At 40.9% G+C, this 19,959-nt stretch overlaps 1 protein-coding gene across 13 annotated transcripts in view; it reads left to right on the top strand.

Moving 5' to 3' along the window:
- The first annotated feature begins 439 nt into the window (after nt 1-439).
- SCML2 (Scm polycomb group protein like 2) overlaps nt 440-19,959 on the top strand; it is a 188,776-nt gene continuing 169,256 nt past the window's right edge. For 7 of the 13 annotated variants that reach the window (XM_039489989.1, XM_039489982.1, XM_039489972.1 and 4 more), the window contains exons 1-2: nt 440-566; nt 19,301-19,408. In XM_039489989.1, coding sequence (XP_039345923.1) covers nt 19,387-19,408 — 22 coding nt within the window. In that variant the 5' untranslated portion in view covers nt 440-566; nt 19,301-19,386. The other 6 variants (XM_039490029.1, XM_039490006.1, XM_039490011.1 and 3 more) reach the window with 6 other exon arrangements.

Genomic DNA, 19,959 nt, shown 5'->3' with positions numbered 1-19,959 from the left:
TTTCTTATATAGGCTCCTATTACCCCCCCACCCCGGTCCTGATTTTTCACACTTGCTATCTGGTCACCCTATTGCCACACCTGTGCTTGAGCACCCATTCCTCACTGGGTTTCCAGGTGCTGGCTCACAGCCACGCCTGACTCAGGTCCAGCCTGCAAAATGACAGAGCTTAGACCCCAGTCACTGCGGGACTCCGGCACTGACCCGTCCAGCAGGAGCCTTAGACCCCGGGCCTGAGTGTGGCCAGACGTGGGGCGCTCAGGCTCGAACCCGAGTCCCCGCCAGGGCTGAGCGCGCCCTGGGGGCAGACCCATGAAAGCCTGAAGCAAACAGGCGCTTTGCCGTTGACAGGGGCGGGCTGGCCCCCAGCGCCTCGCGCGGGCTGTGGCGGGGAGGCGGCGGCGGCGGCCCCCAGTGCGGCTGGCGGGCATGCGCGGGCGCCCCACTAACATGGCGGCGGTGGCGGCGGCGTGAATCCCGGCGGCGGGGGCTGCGCGCTGCTTGACAGACCCACGAGCCGCCGGCGGCGCCCGAGGAAGCGGGCGGCTCTCCCAGCCCCCAGCCTGGTGAGTGGCGGCGGCTTCGCGGTGCCCTGGGCTACGGGGAGGAACCGAGAGACCTGCCCCAGGACCGGCCGGGGAAGGGGGTGGAGAAGCGGGGCAGCTGCCCCCTTGTTCCTCCGGCTCATTGGGGGGCGCGTGGGGCTGCGCCGCCCGCAGAGGCCCCCGCTGGAGACGGTGGGTCTGGCTGGGTCTTTTCTCTCCTCCTCAGGCTCCAAAGCCGCCTCCCGGCCTCTCCCCCCGTCGCTGCCCCCTCCCACCCCGGGCTCGGCGGCGCCTCTCGGGGCAGGTATTGGCGCTGGCCCGGCTGCGCCCGCATGTGGAGGGGCGGCCGGACTGGGTGCGGGGTGTGTGTCCCTGGTGTGTTGTGCGGGGGGCAGCAGATGCCCCAGCCCGGGCAAGGGCTTCGCTGCTGCTGCCGCCTCTTGCTCAGGGCATCGGTGCGCACCCCCAGTCCTCGGACAGGAAACGGGCGGCAGCAGGGGGGTGTCTGGAAACCGTCCCGCATAGCTGGGGCAGGGCTAGAGGGGAGCCGGGGATCTTCCCGCCCCCTGCACCCTGGATCGGGCTCCTGCAGCCCCCGAGGGTTTGGGCGAAGCGGGAGCAGCGCTGGCCAGCCCGAGCCCAGGTGCTCGGGGAGTAAAAGCTGCAGCGCCGGCTGGTGAGGGACTGAAGTCCCGCGGGTGCGGCGGGGCCATCCCGGCCTCTTCCCTCCCAACCCACGTCCAGGGGCGTCGGGGGTAAAAGAGCGGCCGCGAGGCGGGGGATGCTCTGCCTCCCCCCGGTTCAGCGAGCGGCCGCCCTGTTCCTGGCGTCCCGGGGCTGGAGCTCTCGGTCCCGCCTAGCCCCGCTCTTGGGGCGCCAGGAGTGAAGCGCGGCAGCGATGGCTACGCTGCATCCTTGGCGCTGCTCATCGCGCTCAGCCTCGGCAGGGGCAGAGCGGGAGGGTGCCCGAGCTGGTGCCCCGTTATCCGTGCAGCTACCTGTCCCTGACCCGGGGGTGAGCGCTGAGAAATGCCTGGTGTATCCCCTCCCCGAGCCTGGCTGCTGCCTCGCCACCGTGCGCACGGCCCCGTTTGTTGCGGGGGGCCCAGGATCGCCTCGGTGCGGATGTGAGCGTTTGACAGGGGCTGTGACTGGACACACCTCCCTTTGCTGGAGCAGCCCGCCGGGTATATCCTCCTCCTGCCCAGCAGCGGCGGCGCCTAAATGCACTCGCGGGGACCGCTGCTGCTCTCAGGAGCTTCACCCGAGCGGTTGGGATTGGGCACATTGGAGGAGCGGGTTCAACAGATCTGCACTTGCATCCCCTCCTTAGTGAATGTGTACCCTCGTCAGTCATGCAGAGCGCCAGCTCAAGTCAACGGGAGTTTTGCCCCAGGAAGGGCTTGGCCTGAAATGGGGCGGTGGGAGGAGAGAGGGATGCACGGAGTGGGCTCCTGCCCTAGCGCAGCCTTAGCCTGGCTGGCGGGTTCCTTCTCCAACCGGAGAGAAGTGCAGGGCAGCAGGAATAAGGTTTCCTTGTTGCTCACTGTGTATGTGGTTAGCAAGAGACTAGTCAATGCCTCTCTGTTCAAGAAAAACCCATGATGGTCCTGAGCAGTAGATAACTGTGTTTTATGTTTTTCCCTTCTGAATTTGTATGAAAGTGTGTTTACTTTTCAAATATCACCACTGAGAGAGCCAGTGAAAACCTGTCTAATTTTGCATGACCATGAAGTGAAGTACTCGAATAATTTTTAAACTTTGTGTTTCTTGAAATGGTGTTTATCTGAAAATGTAAAAACGATAGCGAAAATGCACAAAAAACAAAGAATAAACCCTCCAACCAACCAATCAAAAACACCTTTACCAATGTGTTTGTTGCTTTTAAAAAATGGGTCATGTTGTGATCATTTACTCAAGAGATCACTGTTCAGATTGGCAGAATGCAGAGTATAAAGCTTTAGGGGTTGGGGAACACTCATACTACACTTGGAAAATATGGCATGTTAAAACATGCATAAAGTTAAGCTTAAAATTAATTTATACCCTACATACAAGTGATTGCAGAGTGAGTTAGTATGGATTTATTGTATAAGGGATTGTTTTTCAGCGATACATTTCTTAACTTTCTTTGGGGTATATATATGCTTTTTGACAATGAAATATTCATTTGCAAATTTCATTAAAAAAATCTTTATCTGTCAGCCACTGTCTGTAGCCACTGGGGCAAATTGCAGAACAGATTGCAGTGGCATAGTAATTAAGTGGAACCTTATTTTATTAAAGCTATATTTCATGCTCAGTTAAACTTTAGGAATAAAAAAGCACTTTCATTTGTTTTTCTTTCCGAAATAGTTACTTATTGTAATTTAAAATATGTTAATGCCTTTCTTCTTCCCACAGTCATTTAATTCTCCTCTTTCCGATTAATCAGCTATAAAGGACTGCAAAAATAATTAAACAGCTTTATAACCTAGGAATTATAACAAATAGGAGGAGGAATATTTTGCCCGGATATGTAAATATTTTGGTGAGGTAATTCATCTTAAAAATGATTTTAACCTCATTGTTAACTCTTGGTAATCCTAAAGCTAATCTAACAAATCTGATGATTAAGTGACGAAAACCCTTATATTTTATATCTTGATAATGGCTTTTCAAAACACACCTGAAATGCCAACATTTCTTCAATAAAAACTTTAAGTACAATCTTAACTGAATATGGGATCTTTAATATTTTTTTTACTTATCAGATATTTCAGTTTTAAATTAATGTAGAGCTTCTCAAAGGCTTATAGCATAGATCACATTTTAGTAGATTGTCTCACGGACAACAACCCTACCATTTGTAATCACTTAAAGTCACTGTGGTAACTGGAGCAATTGATTACGTGGGAAAAGTAATGTTAGGAAAACTTTAATGTATTTCTAGATGTTTTTAAAGCAGTTTAACAGCAGGAAATAAGTAGGGGAGCCAGCACCATGTGGGAAACCAGTACACTCTGGTCCACCAGCAAGTGCTCCACAGACTACCAGTAGTCTAGTAACCACTGAGTTACTTCTGCATTAGCAGTGCATTCTGAAAATTTATTTGTACCATCAAACTATGTATTAACAAGAAGAGCTAATTTTGTGAGTAGTGCTTAATATTTACTATACTGCCAGGATGATATTACTTGAGTTAGTGTAAAGAAAAAAATAAGAGTAGAACAATTTTCTGAACTTTTTATTTTTAGCATCTGATTTAATGAAAGCTTTGCAATAATGCAGACATGCTGCCGTGGAGAAGAGTGTGATGTAACACCAAAGTTTATCCCTCTAGTTTAAAAATAATGTCAATATTTATAAAGGCCCTTTTAATAACGTTTCAGGTGCACTGTTTGAATATGAAAGTCAGTGATCTGACTCTTTAAAACAAAATACTTGACATTAATATTTCACTGTAAGGATTAGCTGACAGTGCTAGTACTCTTGTTACCCGCACACTGTAGGGCATTCACCTTTACCCTTCCGTGAGCTCAAGGCGTAACCCGGTAAATTTAGGCACCCCCACACTTTCCTAACCTGTGGGTTTGCGGGGTCTTTTACCAGTGAAAGATCCTTACACGGTAATATCCTTTACCTCTATTAATTAACAATTACCAAAACCTTACACTCTTGCTGTCTAGTTGCTATAAATAATACCGGCTGTCTAGCAAATTTGTTTTGCTGTATACATATGTACTGTAGTGCATTTAAGAATAAATACTATGCGAAAACATTTGCTCCTTTTCTAGCATACACTATAATTGGTGCAAAAATATATTGCAGCTGCAAGAAGAAACTGAATAGATATCCAAAGCTCAGCTACAGCTTTGATGTCTGGAGTATTCTTCTATCTTAAAATCTGGTTATATGGTAAATTATTACTACACTTAGGAAAGTTGAGTGAAAGAGCAGCATCAGACTTCTCAAATATATCTATATTTTAACTTTTCTCATTACTACTTTAAGCAGGCAGGTGTCCTTTCCTGCTGCTGACTCCCTCACTGGATCCATGTGGAATGTCCTGAGCAAAATAAATGGCAAACTACTCCACGTTGCTGCTTAATCTCAAAGGAATTGTTGATAGGTGGTGTTTCCAATACAAGACCAAGAACATTCAGGCAACTACCTGAAGTTAAATGGTGCTGAGAATTTATTTATCCCAACCCTATTCTTTTGTTTCAAGAGATGGTGACCCAGGCTTCCTTATGAATGGAGGATGTGAAAGGTGCTAGATAAAATTCATAGAGTCCCTGCTCTTTGCATGTGGGTCCCCAGATCCTATTAAGCACATTTCATGTTTTTTTCTTCTGAATTGGGTTGTGGACCACCACTTCAACAAGCGAGAGAGAGTCCTGTGGCACCTTTGCTTTTTACAGATCCAGACTAACCTGGCTACCCCTCTGATACTTCACTTCACCGAGTGAGCTGGAAGTGGGGGAACCATTTCTAATTACAGTACTATTTATTCTGTGTGCGCCCAGGAATTTCAAAATCTATTTTATTTTATTCAGATTTAGAAAAATATCTATTGGCACACAATGTATGTCCTGGCTGTCTACCCCAGAAATAAAAAACATGCAATGTCATAATATAAAGGACTGTGCTGTTAGGCTTCAGTGAGACTTAAACTCCAAGAAAATGGGTCAAGAGACTCTTGAGGTCTGGGATTTTCCAGCTCAAATAAAGGACCAAGTGAACTTTAAAACTTAGAAAGTGAGTATAGTTATCTGTTAGTCTTGATAGGACAGTATGTAAATAGGGAGGACATGCATCCTCTCTTAATAAAGAAAATACAAAAGAGTGTCCCAGAAAATTTACTCCCTAAAGTTGAGGATGGTCTTGTTTTTTTTAACACCTGATTTGATTTTTTTTTTAACCTTAGACTTTGGTTTCATCACCTTTCCGATGATTTTATAGTTGGACTTGTGTTTAGTATAACAGGAAATGCCAGGATCTTAGTTAAAATTCCAAGATGTTTTGGTAATAGTTACTTAAAATGGTGCTTGGTAAGTTTTTAAAAATAGAAATTGTCTGGCTAAAATTTGCCATATTATGATGGTCTCTTCATGTAATGGTCGAAAGACATACAATATTTGTTGTGTATTAGGGAAGTGGCTCTCAACCAGGAGTGCACGTACACCTGGGGGTACGCAGAGGTCTTCCAGGGGGTACATTAACTCATCTAGATATTTGCCTAGTTTTAAAACAGGCTACAGAAAGCAGTAGTAAAGTGAGTACAAACTAAAATTTCATACAGAAAGTGACTTGCTTATACTTATTTATATGCTATACACTGAAAAATAAGTACAATATTTATATTCCATTTGATTTACTTTAGAATTATATGGTAAAATGAGAAAGTAAGCAATTTTTCAATAATAGTGTGCTGTGACACTTTTTTGTATTTTTGTGTCTGATTTTGTAAGCAAGTAGTCATTAAGTGAGGCGAAACTTGGGAGTATGCAAGACAAATCAGACTCCTGAAAGGGGTACAGTAGTCTGGAAAGGTTGAGTGCCACTGTGCTGGGTGATAGAGTTTATTTCTTTACTGAGTGGCCATGTCTGGTCGTGGCAAGGCATAGTTCAGTTAAATCATATTGCACCTATATTTTGATGTGTAGTTGAGGGACACTTTCTTTATTTCTGACACACTCTATAAAAAGTATAATGGTTAAAGTTAAAAATGAACTTTTAGTTTCTTCTTCAGGTATATGTCTGTATGAATCCCACTGTAGGTGCATATGTGCCTTGTGCGTGAGATCAGGTTTTTTTGAACAGCATTGTCTGGGAGTGCACATGCACCCTGTATCTCCTTAGGCTCCCGAGTGTGGGCATAACGGGTAGAGTGGGTGAAATTTATTTCTCCCCTTGTAGTTCCCTCTTATCAACCATGATAGTGAGACAAAACCTGGCAAACGTCTGACCCTCTGCTTTCTCTGATCTTCAAAGGCCTATTCTCAACTAGTTTGGTGGGGAAAAAAAACCTCTCTCTTCACCCTCATTGGTACCAGGGTGGCACCAGTCACGGGAGCTGAGACATTACCACATAGCACTGCCATGTGTAGAGAGTTACTCTTCATTGCTATTGCCAGACTTTGCCTTCTTCCTGGTATCAAGCAGGGATGTGTCTCCTCTATCTTCTGAGAGTGATCCTAGAGGCAGTACTGGAGATCACTCATGCAGGGCACCACTGCAAAGGAGGTGCAAGTGGCATTGGTTTAACCAGTCACAAATGGGCCAGTGTCAATATAAGAGGCTGTCCTGGCTCTACTGTGGACCATCATTTCAAGCATCAACAGCAGATTTCCCCCCTCCTGTGAAGAGGAGATCAGGCTCCCAGGCAGCATTGCTGCCCAGACGGTCAATACCACAGTCTATCATTAGTACCCAAGAACTGGGAGCAATACATAAATAGCAGTACTCCAGTCTCCAGCTAAGGAGTAGTCATCATTGAGGCAGTCCCACCAGCCCATGCCCTGGTGGCTGACTACTTTAAAACCTTTAAGGATCTCTTATCTTGTATCACAGAGACATTAGATACCACAACAAATTACAAGAATTCACCAGCTCTTTGATGCCTTGACTACTTAAGCCCCAGCCGGGATTGCTCTCCCCATTAATGAGGGCATATTGGAGACAGCAACAGGATCTGGCAAACCCCAGCCACCATTCAGCCCACATCTAAACAAGTGGCTGAGTGCTGCTAGGTGCCTCGGAAAAACTTAGAAAACTTCTATTCTCACTGAAATCCAGAAGCATTAGTAGAGGCAGCAGTGTAGGAAAAGTTGAAATCTATGAAAGGCATGTGGACAAGGACCTCCAAAAGCTAGACCTGTCCAGGCATTACTTGTCTTGCCTACTTGTCTGCAACTCTGGGTGGTAGCTGCCGGGCATTGTTCACCAAATATAATGTACTGACATGGGAAAGGGAGATCCCTTCGTGACGAAAGTACCACAGGACACTAGGGAAGAACTTAGAGGTCATCAACAAAAGCCAGAAGAGGTCTCCAGGATGCTATGGATTCCTCAGACATGGCCACAGGGTTGATAGTCATGGCCGTGACTTTCTGACTGTTGGCATCTGGAGTACCAAGAGAAGTCCAAGATGCCATCCAGGACCTCCTATTTCAGGGGATGGAGTTGTTCAATACAGAATGGATAAAGGACCACTCTGAGGTTGCTGGGGATGTATACACCAACCCATACAGGAAGCCCAACAGACACAACTGTGTCATCCTTATTTTTGGGGCAGATAGAGTACTCACTGCAGAAACGATTGTGCTACTTGTCTGGTGGGCACCTTCTCAGCAGATTTGATGGGAATGTTAGCAACCATGTAAGAGCCTATTAGGAGCTAGCAGCCATCTCCAGGAGCTGCCTTGTCTCATTCCGTTGGGCGTGGACCAACATCACTTCAGACAAATAGGTATAGAATATAGTTGCCCCTGGCTATCTCATTCACTTCCATGCTCTCCACTCTACTCATCCCTTTCATTGTTACTCTTCAGGGATGCATCTCATGAGAGGGGGGGAAAAAGTGGCTATATTGCTTCTGCTAGGAGTCATGGAAGGGTTCTTAAGTAGTACAGGAGAAGAGGCTTCTACTTTCAGTATCTCCTTCCTGAAGAAGAAAGGGGAATTTGTCCTATCCTAGACCTGAGGAGATGGAACAAATTTTATGTATAGTCTCAGATTCCAGAATATAATGCTTGCCTCCAGCACCCCATGTGTGCAGGCTCTACTGGTTCATGGCTCTTAACCTGCAAGGTGAGTTCTTCCATGTAGCCATTCAACTGGCACGCAGGAAGCAGTTGAGATTCACACTGGGACCAGATCATTATCAACATAAAGTACTTTGAGATGTTATAGTAGTCAGTGTCGATCCCAGGACACATCCTTCATCCCTGGATTTTGGAGTCCATGTCCTTTGAACTGCTAGGGTATTGATGGAGGATAGTAGCTGAGGGAGGAGGCACAAGGCACAAGAGTGGCCTCACAGGAGCGGACACCACTATTTAAAAAAAAAAAAGTTGCATGTGTATGAGATACATGCCCACCTACAGTGGGATCCACACTGACTACATCAGTGGCTCTCAACCTTTCCAGACTCATAGACTTTAAGGTCAGAAGAGACCATTATGATCATCTAGTCTGACCTCCTGCACAATGCAGGCCACAGAACAACTGTACCCCTTTCAGGAGTCTGATTTGTGTTGCATACCCGCAAGTTTCACCTCACTTAAAAACTACTTGCTTACAAAATCAGACATAAAAATACCAAAGTGTGTCAGCACACTGTTTCTGAAAAAATTGATTACTTTCTCATTTTTACCATAAATTGTAAAATAAATTAATTGGAATATAAATATTACATTTCTGTGTATAGTATATAGAGCAGTATAAACAAATCATTGTCTGTATGAAATATTAGTTTGTACTGACTTTTCTAGTGCTTTTTAGGTACTTGTTGTAAAATTAGGCAAATATCTAGATGAGTTGACGTACCCCTCTGGAAGACCTCTGCGTACCCTCATTGGTACGTGTACCCCTGGTTGAGAACCACTGGACTACACCATCTTGAAAAACCACCTCCCTCACCACACACATGCAGTCTCTTGTTTGTTCTCTCTTTAGGTCATGTCTAAAATTCTAGATTGTAGGCTCCTCAGGGCTCTGATCTTGTGTGTGTGTTCTGTGAAATATCTACCATTATTTATCTCACATTAAAAGATGTGGTAGGTGTTGCTTGTAACTATAGTAGGCACAACTTTCTCAGAGACACTTTTTTTTTTCCAAGTTGGTGTTCCTTTAACATAGACAGCTCTCCCCTTGTTTGTTGGTGTCTTAAGCAAGTAAGGCATTGAAGGTAGAGGTCTTCACCAAACCACTTAGTTTTGTAGCTGAACCTTCAGCTTTAAAATTTGGCCAACAATTTTAGTTAAAATGTGAAATGGTAAGGAAAATGAGTCTCCTACTGGAGGGAATGGGCTTCTTTGCCAGGTATCCCAAATTGTTGCTGTTTTAAGGTAAAATGATATCTTTTTTAGCTTGGACAAATAGTAGGTTGAGACTCTTAGCATACATTAGGTCATAGAGCATCTGAAACTTATAAAACCTACAAGAGAGTAGCATCATTTTAATTAGGTGCATGTATATTAAAAAAAGAGAGTGTACCATTATTTAAGCACCTGATGGATTCTATCATGGTCAAATATAGGAAAACCTGATGGAATAGATGTCATTTTTGTGTTACTTTTTAAAGCCCATGTAAAAGAAAAGTTTGATTATGTATGTAAATTTTGTGAGAGAAAGAAGTGAACGGCTTTCAGTGCCATGCATAGTTGAGTCAGAGTTACCAGTGGCACCACCATGTAGTTGGAACTGAATAATTAGGAGTCAAAATTGAGTGGAAAGGACAAATAATTATGAGAGGGTTATATTGGTGGTGATAAATAAAAATGATAAATAGCTATGTCTGTAGGGGTGGGAGTGAAGAGATCAGGAAAGTTAGTCTGCAGTACCAAGCATATTTTCTTCTCGTTGCAGAAAAATGTTAACCATCTGGATTTGTGAATGCATTTTTACTGTGTTCAGCTACAACAAATTTTGTGGAAAAAAAACGACAGTTTGTAAAGGAAGACCCTTATGAAATGCTTTGATTTAACTGGAAAACTCATAGTCTGTTTTTTCCACCATATGGAATGGGATGGAAAAGGGGCTTTCAGAATAATGCAGCTGGGCAAATACTGCAGCAAAGTATTTGCAAAAATTCGGATATTTTTTGTGATCTCTTGTTGTTTGTGTTTTAGCCACAAGAATGTTTGCAGAAAACAAAGTGTTTTGGGGAATTTTCACACAAATATGTTTTTGTCAGTATTAGCACTGGAAATGCTCCTACTGGCTTTTGAAAGTTGGGATTTGGAAGCCAATTGCAAGGGGAGGGAGGTTGTTTTTTTGCAGAGGAGCAAGAGTTAGCAGGTGGGGGATGGTATGCAACCACCACCATCAGAGGTAGTAGAAGTGTGTCCCTAATCAGGCATAGGAATGTGTAAGAGCCTGGAGTTCAGCTGTGTAGTTTAGGAAGGGAATAATCTTTCTGGGACCTACTTCCTTCAGAAGCATCTTTTGTGACGGTAAGGAGAAGCTTGTGTCCTGTCCTGAGGGGTTTTCAGCCTCCCATGCACAGATGACTACACTGGTCTGCCTGTGTAGGTGAGGATGAGCTGCAGCAGTAAGTAGTTCTGGTGCGGGAGGATCTATCTGTATACTGCCTTTGTCAGCATCGTCTAGGTGGTGGCAGTTGGATAGTGCTGGCTTTTTTAATTGCCAGTGAGAGAGACACCTTAAACGCAGGGAGAGGACACTCACAGAATGTGTGTCTCCTAGCACTGTGGGTCCAGGTAGCATGGTATCTATTTAATCCAGTATGAAACTGCCACATAGGAGGAGTTTGTAGCCGGCTTTGAGGAAATAGGGGGCCTGCAACTTCTGCCATTTGCTGCTGTGCTGAATCCTGCTGATCTTGCTAAGCTTCCTCTTGCTGCTGCAGGGGCCTGTGCTGTGCAGACTGACTCTGTGCCTATATAATATATATATATAAAAAATTTGGTATTGTTAGGTTTGTGTTAAGAGGCCAACAAAATCAAAGTTGTTTCATTAGGTGCTCAATTGTTTTAGTGTTTACTAAATTTACCGCCAAGTTGTTTGGATACAAAAATTATTTTAGGGGAAGGGAAGTGTTGTACTTCCCCCCCCCCCCACCCCATGTATTTAAACATCCAGCTTATGGGCACAGGGAGAGTGTCACTATTTACTACACACAAATTTTGGGTGCACAGAATCTTTAAGATATTTTGGAGATAAGCACAGTAGCTGTAAAATGATCAGCAGTGATACAGTTAACACTACTGACAATTAAATGGTCATCTTTAGTTTTGGAATGAGAACCTTTATGCACTATCAATTAAAGCTGTCATCAGTTACACTCTGTTCTTGGGAGACTTTCTTTGGGATCATGAGGGTTAAAACTTTTTTTTTTTTAAGATACCTTCAATTCTGGCTCACAGCTCTGTGGCAAGGGGTAGATTTCACAGAATCCAGAATAATAGTGCTCTGTCCATAGACCCTCTGTGATCCTAGCTTCCAGAATCCTGGAGCTTACAGGTAATGCTGACTGAACCAGGCCACAGTCCCCTAGATAATTGTATAAGGACTTCCCCTATACCTTCTTTAAGTGCTGCTTTTACATTGTTGGTTCTGCTGGTTGCTTTTGTAGAGAAGTGCAAACAGCTCCATAGGGATCGTTAGCATCCCATTCCATACTAATGTCTGGTCATCTCTTATTACACTTGTAATAGGAATTCCCTTCTCTTCCCCCCCCCCACCTGTTTTATTTGTACTATGCTCAAAAGTATGCTAGGTGCCTCACTGAACAAATAATAAGCTTCCTGCCATGGCAAGAGAGGGTTAGTTAAAGTTAGAGGGGTTAGGGGTGGGATTAAACAGGGCACATAAATTGTGATATGGAGATGTTAGGCCTATGCTAATTTCTTAGCATGCTAGCAAAGATTTTTCTTAAAGTTGAATATTTTAATTAATTTGTTTTGTGGCAGAAATGAGTCTTTTGGCAGGGATTTGAATGAGACTAGGGTAGTGGCCTGATGAATATGTTCTAAGAAAGTGTTCAGGCTTGTATGGGGACATGGAAAACAACACAGATGTTTAAGATGGTAAATTTGCCAAATTGTTTGAGTGTTTTTTCCAGCACTTATATAATGTAAATATACAGTATTAAAATATAGCTTACAATTTCAGCCAATCTGACTTTGAATTTCATATTTAGTTTAAAAATGCTTCAGGACATTTTTTGAGCTGTTGAGAGTATGAATAAAAATATTCAAAATCTCCTCTTTTGTGGGCAGACTGCATTGAAGATTTTGGTTTTAAGGATGTTAATAGGCTTGGGTCCAGCTTTCTTAAAGATCTGGTGCCTCCTTACATACTATTTCATCATTCTAGGTTGGAAGATTTAGAATTTTGAGAACCTGAAAGCATGATGGGAGAACTGTTTGCATTTTGCATCTGCAGCCTTAAGAAGGGTGGCATGCCTTCTCTCATCCTTGAAAGGATTGCTGATTTAGCTAATTTTGAATCTAGTTTCATATTTTATTTCAGAATTCTTTTGGCACAAGTAATTTGGTCTGTCTTTGCTCTGTTTGAACAGTGAAACTACATTGGTCAGTTTCACATCTTGGCTCTCATACAGTAACAAAATATGGTTTTGATTTAAATTTCATAACAGTGAAGAGAAGTCACACTTTAAAAAAATAATTGAAAACTTCTATTTTTCTGTTCTTATTGTGACAACTCTTCAGCCTAAAGTATGTTCAAGTACACCTCTACCCCGATATAACGCCATCTGATATAATACGAATTCGGATATAACGCGGTAAAGCAGTGCTCCCGGGAGGGAGTGGGGGGGCACTGCGCATTCCGGTGGATCAAATCAAGTTTGATATAATGCGGTTTCACCTATAACACGGTAAGATTTTTTTGGCTCCCGAGGACAGCGTTATATCGAGGTAAGGTGTAAGGTTTTAAACACAGTCTCTTGATGGAAACTGAAATTTACTTCTTTGTATTGAATGGATTATTATGAAATAGATTTGTGAAGGATCAGACAGATTTGATTCTAATGACATATTGCTTTTTGTCTAAAAAGACTCAAAACTTTGCAGTATAATACTGTTTGTAGATAGTTAAAATTCAATGCTTTTATATTTATGCTAATTATATGTTGCATATTGTGCTGTAAAGTTTCCCATAATCCTATTGACAGTACATAGAAACTTGCTTAGTGATCTTTATAGCAACAGATAATACAAAGGAGTATTTTTGTTAAATAATCAATATATTTCCAACTCAGGAAGGAAATATTTAGATAAAGCTAGTTTTGGTGTTTACCATCTAGCTGTAAGATTTATTATATTTGCTCTTTTACTGGCACAAGTCTGTAAAAAGCCAAGATATGTATTAAATATCTGGCTCAGCATTTTTTATGAACTAGAAGTTTTTCTGTGCTAATGGTTTATCAGCACTGCAGTATAAAAAGATGAAAATTGAATTTCTGCTTCTTGACAGCCTTCCTTTCTTAAATGTATGGATGAAAATGGATTCTACCTTAGACCTAATTTCCTATTAAAAATACCCTTATCTACTTTTTATCTACAAAGGAGGGAAAACTACTTTTTAATGATACATTGTGTTACTGACATTAATATTACAGGTAGATTGCTTTAATTTTATAATAAATGTAAAATCTGTTATTTTTTCATGTCTCTCTTCCACCAGTACCTTAATTCTGTTGTTCAGTAGGTCCCAACTGCCTGCATTAGGATTTTGGAACATCTGTATTCTTTTGGGGAAAAAAAGTAAACCTATTCCAGAATGGCAAATAGCAAAGGTGCTTCTGAAGTATTTAATACCATATAGTAGGCTTGGAATGATGAGGTTTTTTTTTTGTTTGTTTGTTTTTTGCAGGGTGTGTGTGTAAATGTCAGTTTCTCACATGCACAACCCTCTATGAAAAAATATTTCCATTGATAATAGAAATTTACAGATAGACGAATTAAGAAAAATGCTGCTTGAGAACTCATTAGAGTTGAAGGATATTTACTTTGTATACTTGACTGGATGTTGACCTCCCTCCTATAATTTCACACAACTGTGAAAATTTAAATTGATAAAAATCAGGGGGTGGGGAATGCTTAAAAATAAGTATTCATGCTATCTGTCAAAATTATATATAAAATATAAATAACTTGCTGCAAGTCTCCCTATGCCTTCTCTTATCTCTCTTCTTTTCCAACCTCCAAGACTCTTGTCAAAACAGCCTCAAATCTTCTTCTTAATTTTTTTTTAAAGAGAGATGGGTAGGTGCTTATTAAATTTAAGAAAATAATTTTTCATTTTTCAAAATACTTTGAAGGGACCCCATTAACTTAGAAGTCACATTTCTGTTTAGAAATACTGTACCTGTGTCTGCATTAAGGTAGCACTAAGTCTGAATCAAGATTGTGATCTCATTGTACTGTGCACAGCTCAGCACAGAGTAGGACAGTCCCTGCCATTAAGAGTTCTGCCTAATTTAAATCAGGATGCAATAGTGGGTATGACAAACAGGAGGAGGGAAACAAGAAGAATGTTAATATAGATCAGCTATGTACAGAGCTGGATAGTTTGAATTTATATATAAATGTTATGAGACTAGTAATAAATGGATAATAGTATTGCAAAGATATATTCTCTAGTCCAAACAGGAATTAATCCAGCAGAGTCCTATGGCCTGTGGTATATGGAAGGTTGGACTAGATGATCACAATGGTTTCTTCTGATTATATAATCTATGAAGTAAAATTTATGATTAATATAAATGAAAGAGATTAGAGGGGCACAAATATCAGTTTGTTTACTTTGTACGTTTGACAGCTCTCTGTGTATAGCCAATTCCCCGGTTCATCCTGCACAGTAAATATCCCATAGTGTTTATGTGGGACTTTCACATAGAAGACAAGGTTAGAGGAAACATTAAGAAAATATAAGGAAAAAGAAAAACCACACAGGTAGTGATAGTACCTGAAATTAACAGTGTCTTTTCAATGTGACTGTGTCTTTTAAACAGTTGAATCTGAAATTTGAGAGAGGTTTTTAAATTATTCTCATATATCTGACTCTTCTGTACATTTTATAGTTATCCTTACACATTGTGCGAAAGAAATCAAGTGGACTGAAATGGGTTCCTAGTCTTTACCCAGCCAAAATTTCCCATTAATTTTGTTTAACTGAGAATTGCAGAATTAGGACTCTGAGCTATACCATCAATGTTAATAGGACCAAAAACCTAATCTGCTTTAAGAATGTTACTGCTTTCATTTAACTGTCCACCTGAGCCTGAAGCATTTGATTCTTCAAAACAAAAGTCTCCAATCTCTATGCTGGGTGATGACAAAAATACAGTAAACACACCGAACATGGAGAAACAACTTAACATGTGAGTTTAACACATGATATTTCAAAGAAACCTAAACCTAGGTTGAGTGAACAGGCAGGGTATTGGGACAAATTTCTGTTAGATAACTGTCTTGCTTGCTTGTAAGAATGGTGTAGATCAGGGGTTCTCAGACTTTTGTACTGGTGACCCCTTTCACACAGCAAGCCTCTGAGTGCGATCTCCCCACTTATACATTAAAGACACTTTTTTATATATTTAACACCATTATAAATGCTGGAGGCAAAGCGGGGTTTGGGGTGGAGGCTGACAGCTTGCAATCCCCCATGTAATAACCTCGCGACCCCCTGAGGGGTCCCGACCCCCAGTTTGAGAACCCCTCGTGTAGATAGCGGAAGGGATAGTTGTGATATGCCAACCAAAAGAAACTATGATTTTTGACAGTCTTTCTTTAAAAGGCTGTCCTCTCTAAAAAGCAATAATTCTTGCCCTTCAAGTTGACTTTCTAAATTAGCAGAACGATTATTAGAGTAGGATGGAAAATATTTTTCCATCATATGTAGTAGTAACTTTGGAAATGCAAATGCTTTAGGCTTGTCTATTCATATATATTTTTAACCAAGAACTCACACAGTGGGAGGTGACTAGTAAGGGTGAATGGGGTTTGACAACAAAAGCCTTATCAGGAAGTTAAAGGCAGAGACAAGCTCACCATTTAATTCAGAATTAAATGAAATAGGGGGAGTTAAACAGAAGGGATGAAGCTGAATTTACTGGATGCTTTAAACCCCAGCTATAAGTAGTATTAGTAGCAAGCATGTGGACATCCTCCATATTGACTTTTTTTATTGGGTTCCATTTACAAACATTTTAATGTTGAAACTAACATGACACTTTTTTTCTCTCTTGCCCTTTGCCTTTGATTTTCAGTTTCCCTAGCTTAGGTCAAGTGACTTATTGTTGATCTCCCCTGTTGATCCTATACTTCCAAGGTCTGAATTGACTCTTCTTGGGGTGTTTCCTGTATTGTGACCGACATAAGTGCTGTTCCTAGCTTGACTGATTTTTCTCCATATTTTTCTTTTTTTGCCTTTGGTTTTCTTTCCATTCCCCTCAACTCTCCCATTACTTTCTTATGCCTATTTATTCCTAGTTCTCTGTCCTTGCATCTGCCTTTCCTACTGTTTCATTCTCTTACCTGGTTCATTCCTTCGTTTCTGACTTCCATTCTCTAGATTTATGTCTACCTTCCTTCTTACCCTAATTTCCTATCTCTTTTTCCCCAACATACTCTGCTTTCTTGTTCACTCACATATTCAAGGATATCTTAGGGTTTCCCTCTTCCCTGCCTGTCCTGCCCAAGGATCTCTGCAAGCTTCACTCTATATTTATCCAGCTTTTTTGCAGTTTATATATGGCCAGTGATGTTGGAAGTTGTATGCAAAAAGCTCCCACCCTGGCTGGGGTAGGGAGTAGGCAGCAGATAAGAAGGTAATTAATTAGGTGGGGTGAACTAGAGCAGTGTTTCTCAACATTTTTGATACCAGGGACCGGTTTGCCTCCTTTCTTAATCTGTGTCAGGGAGATCACAGGGACCAGCACCGCTCCACGGACCAGTCCTTGAGAAACGCAGAACTAGAGTGCTCCTCAACTCTACCCCAGAAAGGAGTTATGTTCTGCTTCAGTCTGACTGTACTGTCTCTGCAGAGATTTAGCTTTCGTGCTGTTCTTCAGAATGGAGGCTCAGAAATTCAGTTTTTAAGTACAACTTAATTTATATGATGAGAAATAATTTCTAAAAGCTCACTTAAGCACCGTGAATAGAATAAACTTGGTGCAACTGGCTTTTAAGTAACACCTCTTCTAAATAGTAATAAATTTTATCCTGTTGTTGGATTTGTGCTATTTCAAACAACGGTTTAGAATTTCCAATTGTCTTACATTTTTAACAGGCTGGTGAGCATGTTGTAAAATAGCCTATCTGGTGCTACACAAACTAATGAAATGCTGGAATCCTTTTTATGTTTCTGACAGACACTCAACTTGTGCTAAACTTGATGACTATCACTGCAGGGTTGGAATCTTTATTACAGCACCAAGTGCAATCTAGTGTTTGGAACAAAAAAGATAAAAACCATGCACTGTTTTAAGTAATCTATCCATAAAGGCAGCTACTTTGACTCTGCAACACCTTTCATAGTTTATTGCTTAAAGAGGAAAAGCTTTGAAATGCTTTGGGGGAACTCTACAATCATGTCAAACATACAAATTATTCATTTGATGATCATTTATAGCGTTATTGTGTAGCAAAAATGCTTTGCTTGTTTTAGTATTCAGTTTTATTTTTTAATCTTTAATTTTTTGCATTGATAATTTTAGTGGTAATACCTGTTTGGTACATTACGAATATTTTTAAAACTAACAAATTTAATTAAATGACATTAAATTAAGTTTTCAATTGGTTTTATCCACATGAAGTATACTGTAGACGTAAAAGGTCATGTGATGAAGTCCATCATGATAGTATATAATTTACAGACTTTAAATTACCTTGAAATTGTGAAGCTTTGGTAAAAGCTATTCAGCTGTTTAATGAAACAACGAATGTTTAATGTGTGTGTTTTAAATGTTCTAGTATACCCCTGTGAAGTTCAAGAAATTCTGAGTTAATACTTCTGTAGCTTCCTTAGCTTTGAGCTATTGTTCCTGTTATAATAGATATGTTGTTTAGATTGATGAATGTTTGAAAGTCTGGCTTCTGTAAATCCATGGTAGTATCTTCTTTAGCCAGATTTTGTTGTAACTTAGACATACACATTTTCTCTACAAGACTCTTTAAAACAGAAAGTTATACACTAAACATAATAGAAACTGACAGCCTTAAAGGGAAACTGTCAAAGTTGGTAGCTTGAAAATTGTGTTACATTCTTGCCATATATACACACACGCGCACACACGCACGCGCACACACACAGTGAATGGAAAAATATGTGACTTGCTAGCATTGTTGTTGCCACACTAACCCATGACTGTTCTGATTTCAGTGGCATGCTGATGAATTTCATCAGTAAAGTTCAGCAATGTGGGTGCTAGACTGGAGAACTAGTAACAACACAGATATTGCTCGTTTCTTTTTATTGAGGTGGCATGGCTTAACTAACTTGGACCTGCTGGTTTTTAAAGCCCGCAACAACTTAGGCCTGTGCTATATTTGAGACTAGTGTTATCCTTATGAATATCTGTGATCTGACACTACCTGACACCAAACATGAGTTCATTACTCCTTACTTTTTAAATAGCATAATATTTCCCCCAATGGTATTTTCTAGTATGACCATTGTTGGATTGTGTGTATGTAAGATGGAAGGAAAAAAGATTCAAGCCGTTGAAATTGAAAATAATCTTTATAATCTTAAAAAGAAAACTTAAGTAAGAGCAAAAGCATATTTTAATGTCAAATCATAACGTGCTATGTGAAGCAATCTGATTTTTCTTTTCAAGGGTTTACATCATTTTAAAATAAAGTAAAAAGAAAATTTAATTTATTCTCCTCCTCCAGTATTGCTTTGATTTAGCTCTTGTTTACACAAAGTTCCTCTACAAGTAGCTTGTTAAACTTTTGCAGCTTTAAAACAGCAAGATAATGGTTGTTGGTTTTTTTTTTTTTTTTTTTTTTTTGGTATTGGATCTATAACTAACTAGCTGTATTATTACTCCACAGGAAACTGTTGTGCTGAAAGGAAGAATTAACTGGTCTTTCAACTTCAGCCTTTTTATTGTGAGAAGGAAGATCACAGAAGTGTTACCATGGGGAGAACAGCAGCTAAAGGTAAGGTTGGTGGCTTTTATCCAAAAGGAAAGAAAGTAGAAAACATAAAAGCTATTTTTGATTAGATGGGGTATTATTATACCTAATAATAATAACTGCTGTATTGTTAAGTTGAAATAGGATGGTGATACGCATGGAACTTGTTATGAATCAAATTAAAGTAAACAATCCAAAACTTACAGTAGGCATGCTAAATTTAGCCTTAATTGAAACCATTCTATATAATTTCACCCAAAATAACTGTTGTCCTCTGACAATCTAGAAAACAGTCCAGTAGAAGATTTAAGCACATATCTAGATGTGTTGTTAAAATATAATCCTTTATAGGTGGTAACTGGATTCTGTGACATCTGCATAGTTTATCCGAGTAATGTGTAACATCAGGTATTAAGTTTTGCAATAGCAAACTGCATCAGCAACTATCTTTCAAAAGCCAACGTAGACAGGTTAAACTGTTTGTTTTATGCAGTTTAATTTCTCATCTATGCAATGGCATTCTCTCTAGTCATGTCTTCTACTGTGCTTTATTGTGGGGAAAACATCATAAGTTA

Source organism: Mauremys reevesii, linkage group 1 (genome assembly GCF_016161935.1).
Source record: "Mauremys reevesii isolate NIE-2019 linkage group 1, ASM1616193v1, whole genome shotgun sequence".
NCBI classification, from domain to species: domain Eukaryota; kingdom Metazoa; phylum Chordata; order Testudines; family Geoemydidae; genus Mauremys; species Mauremys reevesii.
The sequence above is the reverse complement of the archived record's forward strand: the minus strand, read 5'-3'. Positions and strand labels throughout refer to the sequence as shown.